Raw genomic sequence first — 24,253 nt, 5'->3', positions numbered from 1 at the left:
AACACTGATATGGATTTTAAGTATAACAAAGAAAAAAAAGAGTAAATATTTATTATCTATGAAACATTGCTTGTGTGGTGAATATACATATAAAAGATTATGACTACTTCCACAGTAATTGGAAACAATGAACAAAGAGAATCATCCCAATGTTCTGTCCTCCAATAAGAGGCATGACATCTGATCTCTATCTGCACCATCTATGTGTACAAGGTCCTCTTTCACCTTTGATAGTGAAAGTGTCATACCACTTATTTTTTTTCACCCCATTTTAATATACTATACAATCCTACTTTTATATATAAGGATCTTTCTCTGTGCAGTTGGTTTGAATAAACTGGTATCTTAAAAAACATTGTTTGGGTATGTTTATGTGTCTGTCTAGGGGTCCAGCCTTTACACCTGACTGATAGTAAACTATTGAACTTAGATGCACCAATAGTAGCAGGAGTGCAAGTCATCCTATAAGATTATAGATGTATTTTTGCTGGATAATGCTATCATGGAATCATATCATATACTGGGTTGGAAAGGACCCAAAAGGATCACAAGTCCAACTTTCTGCTTCTCATAGGACTACCTAAAACTAAACCATATGACTAAGAGAATCATTCAAGACACTCTGAGACTTTCCTGGAGAGCCTGTTCCAGCGACTGACCAATCTCTTGATGAAGAACCTTTTCCTAATGTCTAATCGGAGCTTCCCTTGACACAGTTCCATTCCACTTTCTTGTGTCCTATGGCAAATCAGCAGAGAGGGGAGATCAGCACCGCCCCTGCAAGGGCACCTGCGACAGCGAGGTAGTCGTGGAACAGATGCACCTGCAGGACTGGGCAGGAACTTGTCACCATTCTCCCCTATTCTTGAAGTCACGGCATTCAGCGAAATGGAACAAAGTGAGGACAGGGAATCTTTCACATGGGCTTCTGTCTGCTTGGCAGGTCTGACGCAGGAAAGGCAGGGTGTGGTTCCAGCAATATCTCTCTTTCTCAGACTCCCAGTATAGAGCATACGCCACATTGTGTTGTGACTATCCTTAGACAATGGCAGATAATGAAAATATTACAGTCCTGATAGTACCACACTTTTTGTAGAACCATATAACTCATGTCTATTCAGGTAAGGGCCATAGTAATTTAGCTTTGCAATTTCTCTTTCTGGTACCTATCACTGTGAAAATATTAATATCATAAACTCTTCTTAATGTTTGGAGACATTTATAGAAAAAATAACTGTTTCTACTTTCTCACAGAAGTGACTACTACAGGGGACATTCAACTGAAAGTACAATTACATCCAAGACTGCAATTTCTATCTGCATTCCTTACATCAAGCCTGACAGTTTCTTAGCCCATGGCCAACAGTACTGGACGAGTAATGGACTGCTCACAATACCATAACCAAAAAAAAAAGTCCAGAGAGAGAAAAATAGAGAAATGTAGGAATTTCTTCCTATTTTCCTTTGAATGAGGAAGTGAAATTGTAATAAAAAATGTAATTGTTCCTTTTTTCATAAATTTCTCATGTAAGTTGCTGTACTAAAAATTCTTGAATTGTATGATGCCAGAAAAAATACTAATTTAAAAATATTTTGTAATAATGATGTGATAATATATTATTGTTGTACCAAAATGTGAAGAATTTTAACATAATGACTTCACAATTTCTGATTAGTTCTATTTTTCTCAAAAGTGTTATGCAACTTATTCTTTTGAGAATCTTTAGAAGATTTCTCCCCTTCTTCCCTTAGTCTTTAGTTTTCAGATTACTGAGTAGATTTTTTTTAAGTTGGAGAATTAAATTAGTGTTATGAAGAAATGAATCAACTTTGATGAATACTTTATGAAATCATGTCATTCTCTTATGGACTACAGATGGATATAAACCTCTAGGGAGCAGGCATAAAGCTAAAAGTAATAAAGCTAAAAGAAATGCTGCCTATCAGGTAGACAGTCAGTCACTCTAGCAGCTGAATGACTGCATTTACAAAATCCAGAAACATGACAGATTTGAACTGAGTTATAATTCTCCTAATTATTATCATTTTATTGACAAAATGAAGTCCATTTGTTTCAGTACAGCTATTTATTTAAGATTCAAGGTTACATTAAGTACATCTAAGTTGGTGTGTTTGTTGCTATAAATTATTGTTTTCTAAATATTTTTCTTATTATGTAATCTCATTTTTTGTTGTTTTAATGCTGACATTTTTCAGTTTCAAAATTTTATGTTCTATGTACAACTGTACAGATACACTGGAACCTTGCAATCTGAATACTTCAGAAGCATTGAAATAATGCTGCGAATGTTTGAGAATACTTAAAGAAAAAATGTTATTTATGGAATTGAGACTGATGAAATGAAGAAACAATAGCTTATAACTTAGTATTATATAATAGCATAATATTTAATGAAAACCCTGAAAAATTTTCTTATATCTTTCCAATGATGTTTTAAGCAATGCATTTTGGAATTTACAGAAAGAACATGAGAAATTAGGTTGAAACCCTGAGACATACTTTTTCAGCCCTCCTGTAATCTTGCCAAATGTTTCTCTAGAAAATCCTCCAGAAATGTTCTTTCAGGATGCACTTTCAAGATGCTCTGCTTAAAGCTGTATATGTTTATGGAAATTTAGAAAGCTGACCAGTACGTCAGTAAGTTGGTATTACACTTTGTTAGATTTTGGAACAGTAAAGGTGGAAGACTTTTCAGTTCTCTTTATGTGGGCTGATTTGATGAGATTTCAGTATAGGCCTACACAATCATCTGTCAGATTTCATTATCTTTCTTTTTAAAATTTCTTTTCCTTTACAATAAAAACCAGTTGCTGAATACTGGAATTTTAAAAACTGATTCAATCACAAAAAAAGCAGACTGAAATATTAAGAACAAAAAGGTATTAGCATTATGCTTCCATACATTGCTGCACAGATTTGCTGAGGCCATTCTCTTTCAATAATTATGTATTTTTTTTCTCTTTCAGCATTTTCCAAGGTCCTGGAAAATAAATACTAAATCATCAATACCTGTATATATAAAACATCTTAAAAACTTACCATCTCAACAGACTAATTTAGTAATCTAAAATATCTGTTTGACCTATTAAGGCAGTAGAAGTGATTAAAATGGTAATAATAGCCTAAAATTTTATTGAATGCATTGCTTGTTTTTTGAATTTTGCACTTATACAATTAATTAATTAATATTATTTTTTAAAATAAATGTTAAGAAATGTTTACGTTTTTAAAAATTATTCTTAATGAGTTGTATGCACTAATATCAATAATAGCTCATATTCCAAAATGTTATTGGTTATAAAATTCACCAGCTGGCGTGATCCAGGCCGCAACTTTGTATTTAAGATAGGAACTGAAAATACATTGCAAAGAGAAGAAAGATTAACTCAAACAGCTGTTTAACATTCATGAAGGTGTCATTCATGGATGGAGTTAAGGGAAGAAGTGAAAGCACAAGAGGTTTTGTCTATACAGTAAAAAAGTGAAAGAAAAGAAAATAAAGAGGATGTCTACCTTCAGACAGTGCATCAACAGTGCATGAGTCAATATATAATTCTCCTCACCCACAGAGGGAGTGGAGACAGCTCTCCATTCAGTGCTTATCACCACTGGGAACCTCCAGTGAAAATGAAAGAAAAAAAAATTGAGCTTTCAACAGGCTAATTTAGTCATCATATTCTAACAGTTCCTAAGGAGGAGGATGATTCACCATTGCCTACTATCTATAATATTTATATTCCAAAGAACTGTAAAGCCAATAATTTGGATATTCCAAGTAGAAACAGATCTTAGATCATAAAAATCTGGTTCTGAATGCCATTTCAGTATTTGAACAAGTATGTCAAAATGAAAAATACTTAACTCATCAGGTAGAATTCTGCACATGACTGACTTTTGAAAAGATGGGGAAATAATTTGTCAAGTAATGGAGAAAAGGCATTTGTACCTCAGTACAGAGAACTCACCTACTACTGACATTTCAGGAACACTAGCAGTGTAAACTTCTTCTGGAAATGTTGGTTCATTGTCATTGATGTCATGGATCTTGATGACAAACTCAGACTCAGGTTCCACTGGTCTCAAAGTTCTTCTATTGATAGCTTGGGCACGCAGGGTGTAAAAGGCTTTCTCTTCCCTGTCAATTCTCCGAGTTGCATGAATATCTCCTGTTTTCTCATCAATTATAAAAAGAGTACCAGCCCCATCTCCTGACAAAATGTATTTGAGGGATCCATCTCCTTTATCCTGGTCAGAATGAAGCTGAAATGGAAGAAGACAGTACTTTGTTTAGAAGCAATGAAAAGAATGGTTGTTTTTAAATATCATTATTATATTTTAAGTTATTCTGTATGCCACATATGTGGTTGATACCATTAAGAAAGTAATTTTTATTCACCACTGACTGACAGCCAGTTTCCTAACTTAGTTCCAAGAATCTTTCAACTTGGCTGTTCTGGAAGATTTTACTTTTGCAGCAACACCTGTTCTCTGCTAAGAAACCTCTGCACCACATCTTAAAGAAGATTTTTATGTTAATACTGACCTTTTCTTCCCTTGAAGAGATCCTATTAAAAATGCACAACAGCTGTGCTAGCTGTAAATTCACTAAGCAGATAAAGAACATGGCTAAATACAAGACAATTAAGGAAAACAGAACCACTGGTTTAATGAAATAATATATTTTTTAAAATCTCATTTCATATTATTTATACTCTTCCCAAATTGGGGAACATTTAATTTTAAGTAATTTTCACTTGCATTTTAACAACTAATGTAATTAGACTAAAGGTAAAATACCCAAAGCATTCAGTATTGATTTAACACCCATTATTTAAGTTGTATAAAGCTTAACTTCGCATATATAACTTGCAGTCCTGACTGCCTTTATATGGAAAATTATTCAATTATGCTTTGTTGTTCAGCACACCCGCGTGGATGATGGCTCATTTGATCTTTTGGATACATTTAGCATAATTTCTCTAAACATCTTGTTGGAAAGGTCCTTCCAATCTCATTGATTCCATAATTAACTGAAAGAACTTGGCACTCAGATTTATTTTCACCATGAAATATATTCTTTTTAGTAAACTTAGTTTTGAGTTCAACAGAAGGATCAAATCAAGTAGAAGCTCTTATTACAAAACTGAAGTGCAAATACTTTTTTTTTAGATCACACTCAAAAAATATCAGAATATTCCAGTTTAAGAACTGGTGCATTTTTTCCCATCTAAAAACAGTTATTTGCACACATAATTACAGCATTGATTAAATCCACAGGAAGATTATATTTAGTCATGTGAAGAGTTTTTGTTAATTTAAGCCTCCATTTCAGATAATGAAAAATGTCATACATGTAGCATAGTTTAAATACCCCCCTTGCTTTGCAACCATGAAAATATTTCTCTTTTTCATCTGTGATGCCCTCCTGTTGTCTTCCATAGCATCTGTTTCAAGTATTAGAAGTAAAAATATTTAATTATTCTGGTTTTGAATTTGTCTTTCCTTGTCTTTTGTGCTGAAACCAAACATACAGAGTGGACTGGTGGGATAAGCCAAAGCCAAACAGTAGACTTTTATGCTGTGAAAAATTTTCAAACACTGAATATTTCCCACAGACTTGATGTTGTGAAAAATTTTCAAACACTGAATATTTTCCACAGACTTGATGTATGTGGAACAGACAGAACTCGCCAGGCATCTTGGATCAAAGCCTTCATGGTAGAAATTTGAATACTATCATGTTCTGAACTTTGATTTTCTACATGAAAGTATTTAGACCCATTAAACTTTGCTTACACTACACACGTGCATGTTTACTTTACAAAGTATTTTCTTACTGTTTCTTTTCATTCTACAACAAATAAAAAAATATGAAACTCTACCAAACACAAAGAGTAAGAAGGTAGATGTTAAGAAAAATCCTTTGCAAATAAATATTTTTCTTTCTTTTCCTTCTGTTTTTCTTAATGACTTCAAAGTGAAGGTTGCAAGCCAATCTCACACCTCTTTTTAGGAATGAATTTCTAAAGCGAACTTTAATCTCTCCCCTGATGGCTCACAAAAATTGTGACCTTTCATGCCTCCAATTAACTCCTTCACCCTCTTTTTAAGGGACTTGACAGTATCTTCCAAGCTGTGTTCCATTTTAAAATGTCATCTAGTGTAAGTAGTCCTTGAGCGTTTTCTTCTCCATGTCTTCCTAGAATATAATTTCACTTCAAAAACATTTTGGTCCTAGGAACTCATTGCTTGTCCATGACCACTCCATGAAATATTTTCACAGCAGAATGATGAAGAGCATGAAAATAGCCTGCTCTTCCCTAGACCTGTGACAGAAATATAAAATAAGGTCCTGATTGAGTGGGATCTTTAAATGGGCACATTGCATTTTTCCCAGACGCTTTCCAATCCCAGGTCTGGTGTTGTTAACTCTTGCAAAAGTTTGCAATAGTGTATTGGTGCTGCAGTGCCTGTCCTTTCACTCAGAAACCATTAAGCAGCCTGGCAAAATCCATTCTAATACCATCCATTCTAATTATCTCCAGAATAGGATAACTCCATGCAAACAGTTCCCAGCAAGAGTGTCTGGCCAAATTTAACATACAGATGATGCATGAAAATTGTTTTGGAGAGTGATATTTAGCAAAACTATGCCAGGAACTTGTAAAATAATTTAGCAATCCCAATAATCATATTCTGGTGCCTTAAAATATTGCCTGGCACTTGAAGCCTGAACAGTATGGTGAAGAAAACTAAATCAGAGAACTAAGAAAATCCCTGCACTACAAAATATGAAGCTTTTGAATAACTATATTTAAATCCAATTTAGTATGCAAAGATCTTTTAGCACAATTATTTGTCTAATATGTAAGATACTATCATTGTTGTTGATTTACCATTGCCTCTCCTGTAGCTATGTGTAAGTTTTAGTCAGGTGCTTTAAAAATTATTTTTATGTCCACAAAATCATTAACCTATTACCTCTGCCAAATTCAAACTTCCTACTTGTGTGGGTTTTTTGTTTATGTGGTTTGGGGACTTTTTTTTGTTTGTTTTTCCCCACACAGGTATTAGCCAAAAGTCTGGAAAGGAAGCTGAATATAGGACTTTGAGACTTCCACATAAAGACTTTCAGGAAGCCAAGAGCTGCACTTCACAGTAACAAAGAAAGAATACAAACCTACACAGTTAGAAGAACACTTTAAGCTATAACACTATGTTCACTAAAAAAATATTAATATTGCCTTTGGTTTGGTAATCCAATTAAATTATATGTATATACATAAGAGTCCAGAGTTATGGTAGAAAAACTTCAAATTCACAAATAACCTTTCAGGTCTTTTTGAGTGATCAGGAAACACAAAGCTATAGATAAAATGAGCAAGTCTTCCAGACATAATTCGAGGGGTGAAAATGTGTAGTATAGTTAAACAACAAAAGAGAATACCTCCGGTTTTGTTTTTTTCAGTTCTTAATTCAATCCAGATGTTACTAAAGGAATCAAGGTGAATAAAGTCTGCCCAAGGTGCTTCACAGCCCTGTGTGGTGTATCATTACCCAACACTGAAATGCATGAACACTTTGTCAATCAGTGCTGCAGAGTTTTTTTCATTTTACTCAAATACTAAAAAAATGTTCTGCGAAATATTTCTCTGCTACTTTTAGCATAAAGTGTTTCCTATAGTTATTTTAGCTAATGGGCATCTGTTATTCATGTCAGCCAAGCTGAGAAATGGAAAGACATCTGTTTCATTTAGCAATTTCATGGCACAAAATGATCAGCTGTGAAGATGTGGTTTTGTTTTCATATCTGTCACTGATAGTTTGCAAACTCCTGAATTTCTTGCTGTTCTTCCACAGAAATACTTCCCTTTTCAGCTGCACTGGTATATGTATTTTATGCATATTTTTCTCACTTTATAGGAAATCAGAATGTCAGTTGGTATTATTTTATCTGTTTAGCTCTGTTTCATTATACAGTAATTGCAATTATTATGACATTTTTGCACCTCTTCTATCTAAATTGATTGAACAACCTTTTTAATCCAGAAGGATTTAATATAAATAAAAAAAGAAGATCTTGTTAAATGGAAGATAATATTTACAGAGGGCCACAAAATGGATTGTTATGTGAATACTTAAAAATGAAACTGAATTAGCTATCTAAGACAGATACAAAAACAGGTTTTAAGAGAGGTTTACTTTTTATTCATTTGTGGGAAAAACACAGGGTTAATGAACATATTACATCCTTCTTTAGGGTAAATGCAACCATAAATAAAATGAGCTCATGAAAAGATGCCCCAATCAAATTCAGCTCAATAACTTTTTAGATCTGTAAAAGATCTTTGTAAAAATACTTTCAGAATACTTTAGTTGAACAACATAATAAATTTGCTTCAAAAATTACAACACAGGAAATCCATGTTAATTGACATCCAGTGATTCAAATCAAACCTGTCCACTCAGGATTTTGGGATTTCTCCCCATCTTCCCCCATGAAATCCACGCAATTCTGAAATCTCCCCAAATGAGTATAAAGTAGGTGGACTTTTTTTTCTAATAGCATACAAAGTGTTAATCCTATTTTCACCAAGAAGTGACAGGATGCTACTGTGAAAACCAGAGAGAAGACTGGGCTAGTCAGATCTATTTTATCATACAAGCTACTTCTGGAATTCAAAATTATTTATGACAATGAGATATAAAGACTTTAAGATTTGTCACACATATTTCTATTTGAATTTCTGATTCAGAAGTCTCTCTACGATTTTTCAGTGATTGGTATTCAAATAACTACACTCCAGATATGAGTGCATTAAGAAACCTCCCTCTAGTCAGAAAACTTACTGTAAGCATAAATGCAGTTCAAGTTATTTTTAATCTTAATTTAATATACTGTAATGTATAGGACACTTTCCAAAACAGTTTAAAGTTTTGTAGTCTTTGCAAACTGACAGACTATTTTATTATTAACTTACTAAATGGACTCTTAATCTCTTACTTCATAGCAGTCATTTTTAATTATATAATGCAGCAATATGTTTTTCTACTTTCTTCGGCAATGTGTCAATATTTCAATTTAATTCTAGTATCACAGGAACAATGAGACCTAAGTACATTCTTGAATGACTCTATCTTTTAGATTTTATACAAATAAGTCCAGAGTGTCCCCTAATTCTGAGGATAAATTTCAGGGCAAATTGTAACATATTTGCTTTTTTCTAAATAATTAAATTAGTAATGAGAAGCCAAAATACGCCATAGAAGCATTTCCATTTCATTAATTGTTCTAGTGCACACTTAATATTAGCAACTTGACTGGATACTTAGTTGAATAAGAATGACTGTGTCTCTAAACATAATCACAACAGTGGGAAGATTTGACATGAAGTCAGCAGAAAATAATTGATACAGAATTCCCACAATGGAGATATTTATTTTAAGTATCATGAACTGAACTACTAAATGATGCAGTAGTTTAACAGTAGCTGCATTTACTGTTAAAGATTTTCAGACCAGCTCATATCCCGTGCGGTATTCTCACGGCTGACTGTTTTAACAGTCACGGCTTTAATCCACATTTTACTCGCCAAAGAAGTTCACTTATTTAAATGTATCCAAAAGGTAACATTTTAAGCAACTCTTTTCAGTGATTCTGTAATTTGCACTAAGCTTTATTCAGACATGTCACACATTAAATTTTCTCACTCAGTTATATTGTCAGTTTGCCGGACTGTGCTATTGTGTATTACTTAAGAGGAGACAGGCAGAAAGGAAAAAGATTTCAAAAATAATGCTTTGTGAGACTGGGAAAGATAAGGGATGAGCAAACTAAACTGGAAGTGCAACAAGTAATGTCAGATGAAGAGTACTCTGAAATTCTTTTGCAAGAAATGAAAATGAAAAACTCCAGTCTGCAGTGCAGACTATTTTCAGACTGTGTTTGCTCTATTTGATTCATTATCAAAAGGAAAGATAAAAATATTTTCCACCATTTTTAGTGATAAATTTCACAGTAGTTCCTTGATGTCCAAAATATTTGTTTGTTCTTACACAATGTTTTGGAACAGTAAGACATAAATTAAAATTAATATACTTTTTTAGCAATTCTTTCCACATCCCTGACTGAAATACTATCACACAGATAGAATTATAATTTTCACAACTCCCTACAATTTTCATTACACATAGAATCTTGAAGATTCTCAGTTTCCAGAAAATAACCATACTACAATTGTATTTTTTCATCACTAGATTTGTATCTTTTCCTCTTACTGTAGATTATTTCAAAGGGAAGAGTCAAGTCCGGAGAAGGTAAATAGTCTTGTCACTGATAAATATTAAAGGATTTCAGGTGAGAAAGGTTGGATTTTTTTTTAAGACACATCATATGAGCAGCAGCAAAAGGTCTTTCATAGAGGCACTAAGTCAATATGCCAATACCCAATCTCCCTCCTTAAGCCAAGGTCTAGCTGATGTTCAGAGAGTTAGAACAAGAAAGTTTCAGCTTCATCAGGTTGTTGTAGCTTCCACTCCAGAAGACACATAATCATTGAGCTAAGACGAGAGACTAATTGAATTTTATACACCAAAAAGTTCTTGCATAAGCCAATATGCATATTGTCTTCCAATTTTCGTGTAATAAGTAAAATCTGTACATTAGGTAAAGACAGAAAGAAGTGCCAGTAGACCTGAACTGCCCTTATTTCCTGGCACCTCCAATACATGTCTGAGTACGAGTAAGCAGAAGGGAATTCTTGTGTTAAAGAGAAGAAAAAAGCCCTGACCCATGGCAGTTGTTCAGGTCCCCATTCATTAAAACACTGGACTGAACAAATAAACATTGTTTGGCTCTCCTCCTACTGAAATTGATATAGCACAAGCCCACATTCTTACTTCTACAAGTAGTCTCTGTACACTGTCCTGTGGTCTCAGAATAAAAAATATCTGGTAAGATTTTCCTCAGACTTTGTTGGAGGATTTTTTTAGCATCCATGGTTTTTATATGATATGTTTTTTGCCTGTTTTTTTGACAAAAAAAAAATCAGTACTAAATATTGTATAAAGGAATAAGCAGCTTCCAGAACAATCTCTCTATTCCACCAAGGAACAGCCTGGGAAGGCAAATATGCTAAAACAGCACATATTTTTCTTTTACTGAATTCACAATAGCTTCATGTGTTTTAAAATGTAGGGGTTTGTCTGTTTAGGTTGAGGGTTTTTAAAGGAAAAGTCACCACTTATTCCTATGCCCTCAGCGTTAATCACAAAAGAGTGATTGTAAGAACCAATTGTAGGTTTGGGGTTATTTGTAAACAAGAATTATTTTATTATATATATGTTCATATATGTTTCCCTAAAGTAGCCTATTATTAACAAAATAACCATAGAAACAATTAGTTTTTTTATATCCTAATGTATAATTTGCACTATACATATAAAGTATTGTATTTTTAAAAATAAAATAAAATGTAAAATATTGACACTTGGTTTATTTTGCCTACTGCTGGAGGCCATTTAAAAACATGTTACACAAGATTGTCTTTGTTTCCATCTGAAATCATTGCAACATGTCGATTGGTAAGAGCTTTGAAGGTTTTCTACCATTATAATATATGTTTTTCTTTTCATGTATACTCTGTATTTATCACACAGAAATGAATAACAATGTCTCTCAACCCAGGAAGCAGAAAATATCAACTTAAGAGGAGACTGTGTATCAAAATTAAGGAATAAAAGCTATTTTAATAATCTCCAAAACAGTGATGCCCACAATAATTGAGTATTATTGTTAAATTCAATCCCAAGGAAGGGAAGAGAGAGAAGGAGAGAGCTGACATATGTTTTTATACATTTCAGGAGACTTCTGATGAGTCTGAATTGATACTATTTTTAATCACAGCAACTAAAACAATACAAGATGAGTATGTCCTGTATCAATCCTGACCTCATATATATCATAGTGAAATCAGTGTGACTATATATCCAGGAGAGAAATCTTATAACCCTAGACAGGTAGGTAAGGCATTACCTGAGCATCAGTGATAGAAAAGAGGTGGAATATGTATAAATTCTTAAATGCTACTCATATTTTTATTTCTCCATCAAGTTTGTCTCTTTTTTTAGTAAATTATGAAATCTGTTATTCTAAGGAACACTATTCTCAAGAAAAATCCTATGTACATACCAGTTACTAAATAAAGAAATGTAATTAAAATAATTACATAAAATTACATTCCGGAATGAATTTTCCAATACTATCACCCTCACAGGACAAAAGTGTTTCCTGATGTTCAGACGAACCTCTTGCTTTTTGGTTTGTGCCCATTGCCTCTGGTCCTGCCACTGGGCATCTCAGGAAAGAGCTTGGCTCTGTTCTCTTTGTCCCCTCCCCTCAGGTGTTTGTGTACACTGATAAGATCTCCCCAGGCCTTCTCTCCTCTGGTACAAAGAGCTGCTGCTCTCTCAGCCTTTCCTCACAGGTGAGATGCTCCAGAGCCTTAAGCATTCTTTGCTGGATTCTCTCCAGTGTGTCCATCTCTTTTGCTGGGATGCCTAGAACTGGACACGGCACCCCTGGCATGGCCTTCCCAGTGTTGAGCAGAGAGGAAGGATCTCCTCTCTTGGTCTGCTGTGAAGGTGAGGCCACTTCTATCTGTTTCTGGAGAGCCTCATCCGCTTGTTCTTCTTGGTCAAGTGGCCTATAAGCACGCACCCATTATAATGTCACCTTTTCCTGTCCTCCCTTTAATCCTAATCCATAAACTCCCCATTGGCTCCTCTCTCATCCCCAAGCAGAGCTTCAGCTGCTCTGTCACATATGGGGCAACTCCCCTCTCTTTGTCTTCTCTTCCCATCCTTCCTAAAGAGTCTGTACCCTTCCATTTCAATGCTTCAGTCAAGCAAGTCATTCCACCAAATATCTATGTTCTCAACAAAATCAGAGTACTGCAGCTGCATGCAGGCCTTTAACTCATTGTGTTTATTACCCACACCTCATGCTTTACCATACAGGCATTTAAGAGTGGAATCCTAGCATGCTAAGTTCCTGGAGACAGTTTGGGGATTTATCCACAATGGTTCCTTGTAGACATGTTGTAGGCACCCCAATTATGTTGGGAATTACAATCACATAATTAAGTTTAATTGAATTTAATCACGTTTCTATTAATACTAGCTATACTAGCTGTGTATGTAGCTATAATTACAATTAATTTCAATTTTTCTATCAAAGCACCATATTTTATTCCACTATCAGAGTGCAAAGTACCAAAAATAACCAGATTTGGGTGTGAATCTTGGCACAAATCATACAGAGAATTGCATGTTATGGTGTATAAAAAAGGGCAGCATGATCAGCCCCAGTGAACTCTATTCCTCAAATACTTTTACTGGGGACAAAAAGCCCATCGTGATCTTGAGTGATACAAATTAAGAATTGTATTCCATAGTAATTATTCTCCCTTGCAATGTTAATTGCTGGTTTCAAAAAATGTGTTCTGTGGACCATATCACTGGTAATCAGCTGATAGGCCTAGCCAGTATTTCCATAAAGCTTCTGTGACATTTGCTGACATTTGTAAGACATCAAAAGCACCCTTTACTTAATCTCCCTTTTTCTAATTACAAATAAAGTACACCATATTAGTTATGCTGCTGGTGTTTCATTTTCTTTGTGTGGGGTTTTATGTTTTGTCTATAAAACAAAGGAAATCCTTTACATTCTCTTTTTTTTCCCCAGAATTAGTTCATTTCCATGAAGCTTTAGCTCTTGCCTTGTGTATTATTTGCTCCTACTTTCTTCTTTCGATAGTAAAAAGAATTCTAAACTATCCCTAGAAAAGTTAATTCTCTTTTATGATGCAGAGACTTTTATATGGTGCTTGAAATAGTACTCCTTATTCTTTTAATGACTTTGTTTTCTATAGCATGTCATTATTCTTTCCTAGGAAATACATCAGTATTACTGAAATCTCTTCCATTATTCTTAAATGACAAGCCTTGATTAATCCTGTGCAGCTCTTTCTAGTGTCACAGCCATCAGCAGTCCTCTAGCTATTCCATTTTTTTACTTGGCTTTTCATAGACAACATGCCACTCCTGACACATAGAGAATGGTCTGTCACATAACCTGACCCAACTAAATAGGTAATTAATTCCTTATATTCCAACTGTATTATTTATATAGCAGTTTCATTATCCTTTTTGAATGACCTAAGACATCCTGCTGATTGCTACAGGAATTTCTAACTCCTCTATGGCATTTTCAGTAGCAAAAATGTGTAAAATTGTGGCTGAATTTCTGCATACTAGCTCTCACAAGGGACAGGTATTTTAAAAGTACAAGAGTGTTTTGTAAAATATTTAAATTTTAAAAAATTACCTAAATTAACAGAAGTTATGTTTTTTTTCCTTCTCCTCATAGATGTATTTATTTGCTGTATGGCTGTACCCAAGTGGCCTCTCCTGAAACTCATATATTCTACTTGCCTCATTAATTTTACTTTTTACAAGTACTTTTACTTCATTAAAACTTTTCTTAAATTTTAGTAACATGGCTTGGAACACTGCCTTACTCTATCTTTCCAGTTTCATTTCTCAAAATGGATTTTCATGACATTTCTTTAAATTCCTACTCATTAAAACAAAATTTAAAAAATAGAACCCTCTTTTTCTCCCCTCCATTTACTTCACCTCTCACAGAGTTGCATTAATCAATCTTCTCACTGCCAAAACTTAAAATATCAATGTCATTTTAATAATTTGGTATTAAGGTAGATAATTTCTATCCAAGATTGCCTAGGTACTAATAGTTGTTAATTACTACATTCACTCTAAGATGATATTTCTTAAATATTTCTAATTCCTAAAGATACCATTTCTAATGGAATTTACAATCATCAGCATGGAGATTCAGAAATTTGAATTTATGCATACTTCACAGCAAATGTCATACATCAAAATGGATATGCAAATGCTGTCATTAGAAGATGGAGTTCTTAATATAGAAAGAAGAAATCTGTATTGCTGCTTCATGTTTCTGCATATCAAGTGTAATTTATTCTATTAATTCCTATATTGTAACATATGTACTTCTAAATTACATATAATTACTAAGAAAACTATTAAAACATTTTAGGAATAAAACCAAGAAAAACACTTTTGTAATATAAACCAGCTTCTAAACCAAATGGTCAGAAAGACTAGTTGCATCTTTTCTCAGCTGTTCTTGAGTGTGGAAGAGACAAAGTATCCCATATTATCATTTCTAATGCATCATGCAGTCTTCCAAACTTTTCTACAAAGTAGGTTTTTTTGTGGGTTTCTGTTTGTTTGTCTTTGTGCTTCTTTTCGCCACCAGTTGCACCCAGAAATATTCCAAATCATCTTTCCAACCTCTGTTTCCTGTTGTGTTAATAAATGTTGTTTGCTTGAGAATTATTAAGAGAGTAAAAACATTCTCAAAAAAAAAAACACACAAAAAAACCCAAAAGGCAAAAACAAAACAACAACCCAACAGAAACCTCAAAAAAACCCCTCAGATTACCAAAACACTGGCAGTGAAGGACAGTATGATTACTCTTAACTTTACACCAAGAGTAAGCTTAATTTGCCTATGTCTATGTCTTCCCCCCCCCTACTGCTTTGAGATACATACTTAGACAAGTTGAAAGGAAAGGCAGGACTGAAGGAATACAATTTCAGAGGCAGGGAGAGCATCTACACTACTGCCTAAATAAAAATATCACCAGAAAAGTTAATTTCTTATAGGTTTGCATTGTGTGTAAGACAATAATTTTAAATCCAGGTAGCATAACTGGACTTTAGACCAGAGATCTAGGAAACAGATGAAAGGCCCAGCCAAAATGAAAAAGAAAAGCTTTTCTACAAGCTTAATAAGGGGAACAGAAGAGATGATCAGAAGTGCTGTTGAGCACCAAGGTTTTCTTCAGCTGTTACATATTCTTGCAAGTATGCAGTCTTTTCCCACTGAAATTTTGCATTCCCAGTCATCTGAGTATACAGTGCAGGCAGCAATCTTTGTAACTTCTTCGTTTTAAAAACTACAATACTATGAATACCCCAGAACATTATCTTTCTTTGTTCAATGCGTATTTTCCACCTAGTTCTTTGCATAAATCTGTTTATGCATGTCTTTTTAGGATACCAAGCCTCCTAACTATTCACTAATAATTTTCTAAGCTCTGACATGTATTCAGATGTGTAAGGTACCTTTGTACCTGCCTGTCAAGAATTTGGGTGGTCTGTGAATTCAATCTTTGAAACAAAAACAAGACAGCTTCTGTTCTCAGGCTTGAAGAGACTAGGAACTCATCTAGGGTTATATATTTAATATTACTACAGACCAAAATATTGTAAAATTAAAGGGTAATTTTTCCCTCAGTGGTCCTGTCCTCCTTTAATGCTCTGAAGTAAATAACTATTGAAAAAACTCAGGAATCAGAAATAACTCTTTGAGAAAGTAACACTGATGACTTGACAATGATGTTTGTTTACTCCTGCAAGCAAATCCTACTCTGTCTTCTGGGACTTCAGATACTTACTGCCTTAAAACAAAAGATGTTAGAAACTTTGGAAGAACTTACCACTACAGGCTTTTTGCTTCAGCTTATTTTAATTATCTTCAAAGACAAAACCACTCATAAATATAAGGAAAACCTTCTAGCAGGAAGACATTTTAAAAGGGTAAACATCAACTTTTAACTTCTTAGAACTCTCTCCCTCATGGGTATTTTGTTGCAAGTCACCAATTTTTCCACAGTATTACTCCCAGATCTTCCTTGGTATCTGTGTATACAGGATATTTAAAAGGTCATCTGCATCTGATTTAAAAAAAAAAAAAAAAAACAAGAGAAGGAAAAAAAAAGCCCCCAAGGAGAACCAGCCTTTGAATTGCTGCTGTAACTATTGGCTATTTACACATTTATAATTTCAAATAAGGTATAGGTCAAAAATTTGTAATGCTCTCTTTCATGTTATGTTTTTTAATTCCTTGAGTGAATGAATGTACTGTGATGAAGCAGACTCTACTTTTCCTGAGTTATGGCTTTGAATATAAATCATTTCAGTTTTATCAGTTCTTTCCCTTTGGGACTATCTTTTTTGTGACAAGCAGATAAAATTCTAAAACCAAAAGATAAATTGAACTGAAAGGAACCAGAGAGTTCAGATTAAACTATTTCCCAGTTTCTTATACTATTTTGAAGCATGATGTTGTTTTAAGTACAACGCATAATCAGACACAAACTCTAAATGAAAATCTCCCAAGAGAGCTATAGGTGTTCTTTATAAAGGCAGCGAAATGTATCCTATTGGTGATTTTACACCTGCTGGAAGTACGCCCGTAATTTAGACTATCGTCCCTCTAAATATTCCAGACAACTGATGGATGTTATTTCACTTTGTGCTTACACAGTTGAGAATCATCTATTTTATAAATTATTTTCAAAATGGCAGACTACTGCTACTGGGATTACTAGAATAAATTTAAAATCTACAATTTAAAAATAGTTTTCTCAGATACTGAGAAAAGCAGTTTCAGGAAACCTACCTCTATGACTAGCAGAACTACATTGACTCCTCAGGCTCATTTACCAGTTCTCATCAGATTGATAAATGGCTTGGACTCAAGTATCAATGTTAAAAAGAAAAATGGAGAAGTTAAATAATATTATTCACTCTTGTATCAAAACTAGATAGTTTTCATTAAATTATTTAGGTAAAGCTGGCCTGTCAGAATTCAAGAAACACTGGACAATGCTCTCAGGCACATGTTGTGATTCTTGGGGTCTGTGCAGGGCCAGGAGTTGAACTCAATCCTTGTGGGTCCTTTCCAGTTCAGGAGATTCTGTGGTTCCATGATTCATACATTCCCAGTGTTTTGCATTTATCATGCCACCTCGAAGCACTCAATAACATTAGACAAGTAGCTTCCATTTACTTGATAGGAGGAAAAAATATTCAGCTACTTGTCCCTACTCATATTTGCATTAGTTTATGAGTAGACTTGCAAAGTATTTACATAAGGGTAAAGCACTTGAAAGCAATTAGATGGATGGACTTGGAAATACATGAAGTGAAACACCCACACTGTTTGGAAAGTGGTATTTGTGAAGCGCTCATAGCAGATCAATTATGAACATAGCATGTAATTCTGACATACTGAGAACGATTGACACATGGAAAGGAAATGATAAAACGCTGTTTTAATATAGTGTGCCAAGTGTGTTATCATATATAGGGCAGGTGCCTGGGTAGTGGCAGGGGCAGCACTGGGGGCTGTACCCTGCGTTCCCTGTGTGGAGCCGGGGCTGTGCCTGGGCTGCCCCGTCCGGCCTCAGGCGGTGCCAGCAGCCCCAGTGCAGGGCACGGCTGAGCTCCTCAGGGAGCGGCAAAACACACCTCCTCACATATGACAGCAAACAAGAAATACTTTTTAGTGCTTCACTTCGAAAGTTCAACATACCAGTTGTAGCATGCAAAAGCTGTGCTTGAAACAGAAAGCTTTAAAATGCCTGCAAAGGGTCATTTTTGGTCAGGAAGAATTTAAGTTTATTTGATTTTCAATTGATTCATAACTTTGTTCAGTAGAACTTGAAATTTCCATTAGTATCTTCCTATACTTTGCACCTCCTACATTCAGTTTTAGTTTGTTTTCCTTTTGAGGGGAAAAAAAAATAAAACCTTGTTTTTTGTAAAGATCTATTGCAGATTCCAATTAAAGACCATTAAAATTGTTAAACTTGGTAAGTAAAATACTTAAGGTCCTATAGAGGCCAAAGAGATATAAGAACAGATTATAAAATTAGTATTTGTTTGAAAGCTGAGCAAATATAATTTTACAGATGATATCCCACTTCTTTGGCTGTAACTCCTTCAGTTACCATGACCTTTAATTATGCAAAGTATGCCTCAAACTACCCATGGAAGTGAAAGAGGTCCTCTACCATGCTTAGTGTTTAACTTCAAGCTACTGAATAAAAGCACATTTACATATATCTGCCTGAGATATATAGATATGTCTACCTAAGCAATTTAGTGTCATACTGTTCTGTTTCTATGTATTTTGCTTTGCTTCTCTTTTTGAAATTGCAAGGAGTTGAAGAGCACAGTTGCCTGTCTTGAACTCTGCTCATCCCACAGAAGGACTTTGCCATGAGATAAGAACAGAATGGAGCAACAGGATGGCATGAACCCTAGGCCTGACAGAGGTGAGGTCTGGTTAGGTCATCCTGGTTAACACATCTGGGCAGAAATTCCCACTATGGCAAACTGTGTAAGGAAGTAACTGCTCGTACACATATCACTGGTCAAACAAAGAGCATCCCAAGTTTTGGGACAGATGACATCTGTGACCACCAATGAACACCTAAGCCCACCCAAACATCCTTCCATGGATATCCAGTACTTGGACTGCAAGAGAAGGCCCCACAGCAGGAACTTGGGATAAGATAAAGGTCATACTATTTTCTGGGTGTTACCTCAGATGCAGGGGGAGGTTAAAAAAACTGAAGGAGAAGAACACATCACTGATATTGGACACAAAGAATACAGAATTTATGGAGTACAAGGAAAGCCAAAACAGCAACTGTGCTGAATCAGCTCTGATAGGGTAAAAAGGTCATTCTGGCCAGGGGGACATCATGACCCACCAACTTAAAAAACTCACTGGCTCAAAAGAAAGGAAAGTCTTAAAAGGCAACTGGGAGTGCTCACTTAGGTCTTTCATTTAAAGTGTGGGGCACATCTGAGCAAAAATATAATCAGATAATTTGGTCACTGGGAATCGTCCCCTTAAGCAGCTGGGAAAGGAAGTATGCCCTCAGTATGCCCTACTCAAGTGACTTAACCTCTCTTTTCTTCTGAGCAGACAACACTTTAAAGAAACTTACACACACAGACATCTGTCGAAGGCTGTGAAGCCACAGTCTTTCAACAAATATATCTGGCTTCAAATTCAGGCACACAAAAACTGTGGCCCTTTTGGTCATCACCAAAAGACTTGTGGACACTACAAACGCTTTGCATTCTTCAACAGTTGCCTATTGCATACTGTGTCATCCAGCAAAACCCAGTGTCTTGTAGGGGTACATCCAGAACAGTAGCTAACAAAACAATTCATTATTTATGAGAATAAAACCTTAGTATTCAGCCTGGATAGCTCTTTGCCACCAGCACCTTCTGCTGCTGTTTCCTGAAGCAAGAAATCAGTGCCTCCAGCATACATTGAGGTTTCCAAAGGAATAAACCTTCTGCAAACAGAAAATATCAACCCTCTGCACACTTAACAATTTAGAGTAAGTGATGAATCTAAGCAGTTATAGTCATAAATTTCCACTAAGCTGAGATTCAATAGACTTTGACAATGAACTTTTCCCAGACTCACTGAGAATCAATCAGCCTTCAGGACAATCCTACAGGAAGCTTTTGATGTCTCTGATATTATGGGAAAACAATATTACACTCTGACACTGTTGACCTGTTCTTAAATTTCTAGGGGGCCACACATGTACCCCCAAAAGCAATCCTTCATATGCTTGAAATGAATGGGTGCCTTAAATAACCCTCTTCACATTATATATTTTAAGTCTTGCTGAGAAAGAAATAAATTTCTAGATGTTCTTGTGTCTCAAATATCAATTCCATCACACTGCAGTATCTTCAGTAAGATAAGGTTTTTGAAGATACACAGCTGTGAATAACTTGGGCTTTGCTTCCAGTGGAATTATACCAAAACCGCCTGACATGGAAACTGTTAAAGGACTAGCTGCCCTCTTTCACCTTGACAGATCACTATTCATTTATTCAGTTTGCAGAATATCTTCCATCCCTTTTCATTCTTTTTTATTGATCTCTGTCATGTGAATCTGCTCTAGTTGAAAATTCAAACTCTACAGAACTTCAGTGCCACAGAAATGATTACTGTCACCTGAAAGAAAAGGCATTTTATATCTCTCAGTCAGGCCTTCACACCAAGTATTAAGCCTGCACATTAGCATTTGTAATTCAAAACCCTACTCTTCAGTCTCTCATAGCAGCAAAGCTCTTCAAAACAAAAAGAACTATGGTAGAAACCCTCTTCAGAAATCAAAATGCAGAGATTTTAAAAAGAGTTTGGTAAGTCTTCACCTTACCACTACAATAACATCACTTCATTGGGACCTTTTATTGTATGTGTCACACCTGATGATGAATCCTTTGAAATCAAAACATGAAATTTTTGCTACCCTCTTCAAACCAGTACTTTTGGTAGCTGTTTCATCAGAAAGAAAAATACAAGCAACATCTGAGGCTTCACTGCCTTATATCTTTCTGACTGTTATGTGGTACATCATCCACAGTGTCCGTGGACAGTTACTGAAATTGTAACTGCTGCTCCTGAAAATGTGTCATGCACACACAGCTTGCTAAGTCTTTCCCTCAGAATCGCGTCTGGGTTGGGATTCTCAAAGTGAAAGGAACTAAGTGAGGTTGACATGTTCTGCTCTTTACACCATCAAAGATAATGACTACATTACAAGCACGTGAAAGTCAATACTGCCAGGATAATCCTTTCTGCTAACAGTTCTAATATGACACACACAAATGTTATATACATTTATGTGCAAATATATGATAAATTATCCCTTGAGATACTAAAAGGCACTGCAGTGTTACTAAGAACTTCAGTCTCTCAAAGTGCTGAAATATTTGTGTCAGTGGATCGTTTATGCAATAAAATTACTGTAATGGAAATTGCTAGAAAAAGTCAATATCTATCTCAGAAAGCTAAGTTGGGAGAATATCTGCAAAAATAAACAATTGACAAGATCTGCTGAGATAATAAGAGGTGAAATGAACTTTAATATGGATAAAGAACTTATTTGAAAATTTATTTTTGAATGACCCTGTACTAAGATATTATTGGTACATAGTAGTGCTTCCTTTAGGTGACAACTACTAGAAAAGAAAGTTTTGTTTTAAAAGCATTTTTTTTTCTGGATACACTCAAAGTAAATTGAAGTTTTTCAGAACAGGTTTGAAAATGGATAATATTTTATAATTTCAGCACTTAATTTGAAAAACAAAAAATGGGCCTTGAAACTGTATACTAAGAAAAGAAATAAAAATTGTGAATCCACTTTCCGTAATATAAATTAAGGGATTTTCTGAGATGAGGTTTACGCTTTTAGAACATTCCTGCATTGTTTAACTAAAACTGGGAGGACAACTTTTACTCAGATTTTCTTCTAGTAAGAAACTTCTAAATTTCTTCAGATTTTCTTCCTTCTTTTGTAAATATACGTCAAAGACAAATTGTAAAATATATATAAATATATATATATATATTTATATATATAGAAAGAGAGAGAGAGAGAGAGAGATGTTTGTTTTTCCACATGGCTCTTCTTTATGATTTCGACCTTTAGTAGAAATACAGCTGGAATCATTATTTGAGGTTCTGCATATATAAAAATCACATAATTTTGATTTCTGTTCTAAGGATGCTCTGTTATTACATGAAGGAAAGGATGACCATCCTCTTTCTTGTGACAATAGTAAATACTAATCTAAAGAAACCTGGGAATGTCCATTACCAGACAATATGTACTTTGCCACCATTTCACACAAATTAATGAAGGCATGCTTCAGTAGTTATGGGATTTTGTATCCCATTAATTCAGTGAACCCCATTTCCATCATATTATTGTAGTTAAACATTCTCAAGATGACCCAAACAATGAATAAATGAGTGCATAAATTGCATTGTGAATTCTAGACACTTGTTTCATATTCACCAGTTACTAAGTTTCCCTGACAGATATTTAGATGCAGGTTATAAAACAAGAAAAAATATATCAGTCGTGAGATCAGAAAGCAAAAGATGTAAACCATAAACCCAGATGAATCAGCTTTGGAAGTTCTGCTGATTCGTCCCCTGTCATTACACAAAAATTCTCTCATAATCCTTGGCCATGAATCATTGAGTTATCTTATTATCTCCCAAAATTTCCAAACACCACCTCCAAACATGCTGCAGAGAAATTAACAGGAAAGTGGCATTTCATGTCACCTACCTATCAAAATAATTTTGTCTCTGAATAAAATCAGGTAAAAGGAAACATCCAGAAATATTTCGAGTATAGAACTGAGATGGCCATTGGAAAGATAAGTGCAAAAACAAGAGAAAGGCGATAGGTACCATAAAATTTATACAGAAAAATTTTCATCAGTAATTCTTTATTTACCTAATCATTTGAGATTTTGGACTATCAGAATAAAGCATTATTAATGTAACAATCAATTTTTTATTCTACATATAATTATATCTTTTTCCATTAGCTTTCTCCATGTAAAACTCTCCCTGAACAAGTATCATGCGATGATACTCCTCATTTTACATGTGTTTTCAACCCTTTTTCTCAAATTTGTCACAAAATTACTACTGGGCAATTTTATATATGGTTTAATTTTAAATTTTCTTTCAAATTTCTAACAACTCTTTTATTTTAAGCAGAACAAACTAGATGAAAGGGCTGTCTTAACAGCTCATCAAGTTTCTTCTCAGTGCTGTACTCTTAATCCATCATTTTACTTATCTTTACTTATCACTTCACTTTTGCAAACACTTATTTTCTCTCAGCCAAAGTAGTTCAGTGTTTATCAGCAGCTTTTCTAATGGAGGTGAGTTAGTCTAAAAAATGTTAACTCTTTCCTCTCTAAAGAGTTTTCCTTTAATTACTTATAATTGGAAGAAAAATTTTAACACCACCCCCTCTTCATGATTTGAAATCATAAATATTAAAATATAATACAATAGGAAAAAAAGTAATCAGCATGCTTTTGAAGGTCCTTAAATATGAAGTTCTGGGTGCCCTGGAAAGCTGTTTATTTCCTAGGACAGTTGTAAGCAATATGCTTTCAATACAATAGTAAAGAGTTTCGATACAGTGGCCCTTCTTAATTTGTGGGTAAGGTCAATTTTCATAAACTATCCACCTGACCCAGACTGAGCAACTGGCCTACTTGCATAAGAACACTTGGAAGTCATGACTTTACACTTGAGAACGGGATGAAATAAATATAGGGACTATTTACAAGACTCTCAACATGCCCTGTAAATGGCTGCAGTATTTAAATGCTAGTGCTAATATTACAGACTCAAGGCAACAAATAAAAAATGGTTTACATTCATAAGCCTGCACTCTTAAATTTTTACTTAGTGTT

The 24,253-nt window shown here is 34.6% G+C and overlaps 1 protein-coding gene across 5 annotated transcripts in view; it reads right to left on the bottom strand.

Annotated features, from left to right (window-relative positions):
- Window positions 1-24,253, bottom strand: part of LOC115915613 (cadherin-10) — a 93,598-nt gene that overhangs the window by 28,894 nt on the left and 40,451 nt on the right. For all 5 annotated transcript variants that reach the window (XM_030969144.1, XM_030969136.1, XM_030969162.1 and 2 more), the window contains one exon: window positions 3,988-4,282. In XM_030969144.1, coding sequence (XP_030825004.1) covers window positions 3,988-4,282 — 295 coding nt within the window. The remainder of the gene's footprint in view (window positions 1-3,987; window positions 4,283-24,253) is intronic.

The sequence above is a fragment of the Camarhynchus parvulus genome, chromosome 2 (assembly GCF_901933205.1).
Source record: "Camarhynchus parvulus chromosome 2, STF_HiC, whole genome shotgun sequence".
Classification (NCBI taxonomy): Eukaryota; Metazoa; Chordata; class Aves; order Passeriformes; family Thraupidae; genus Camarhynchus; species Camarhynchus parvulus.
This window is presented reverse-complemented; position numbering and strand designations above follow the sequence as displayed.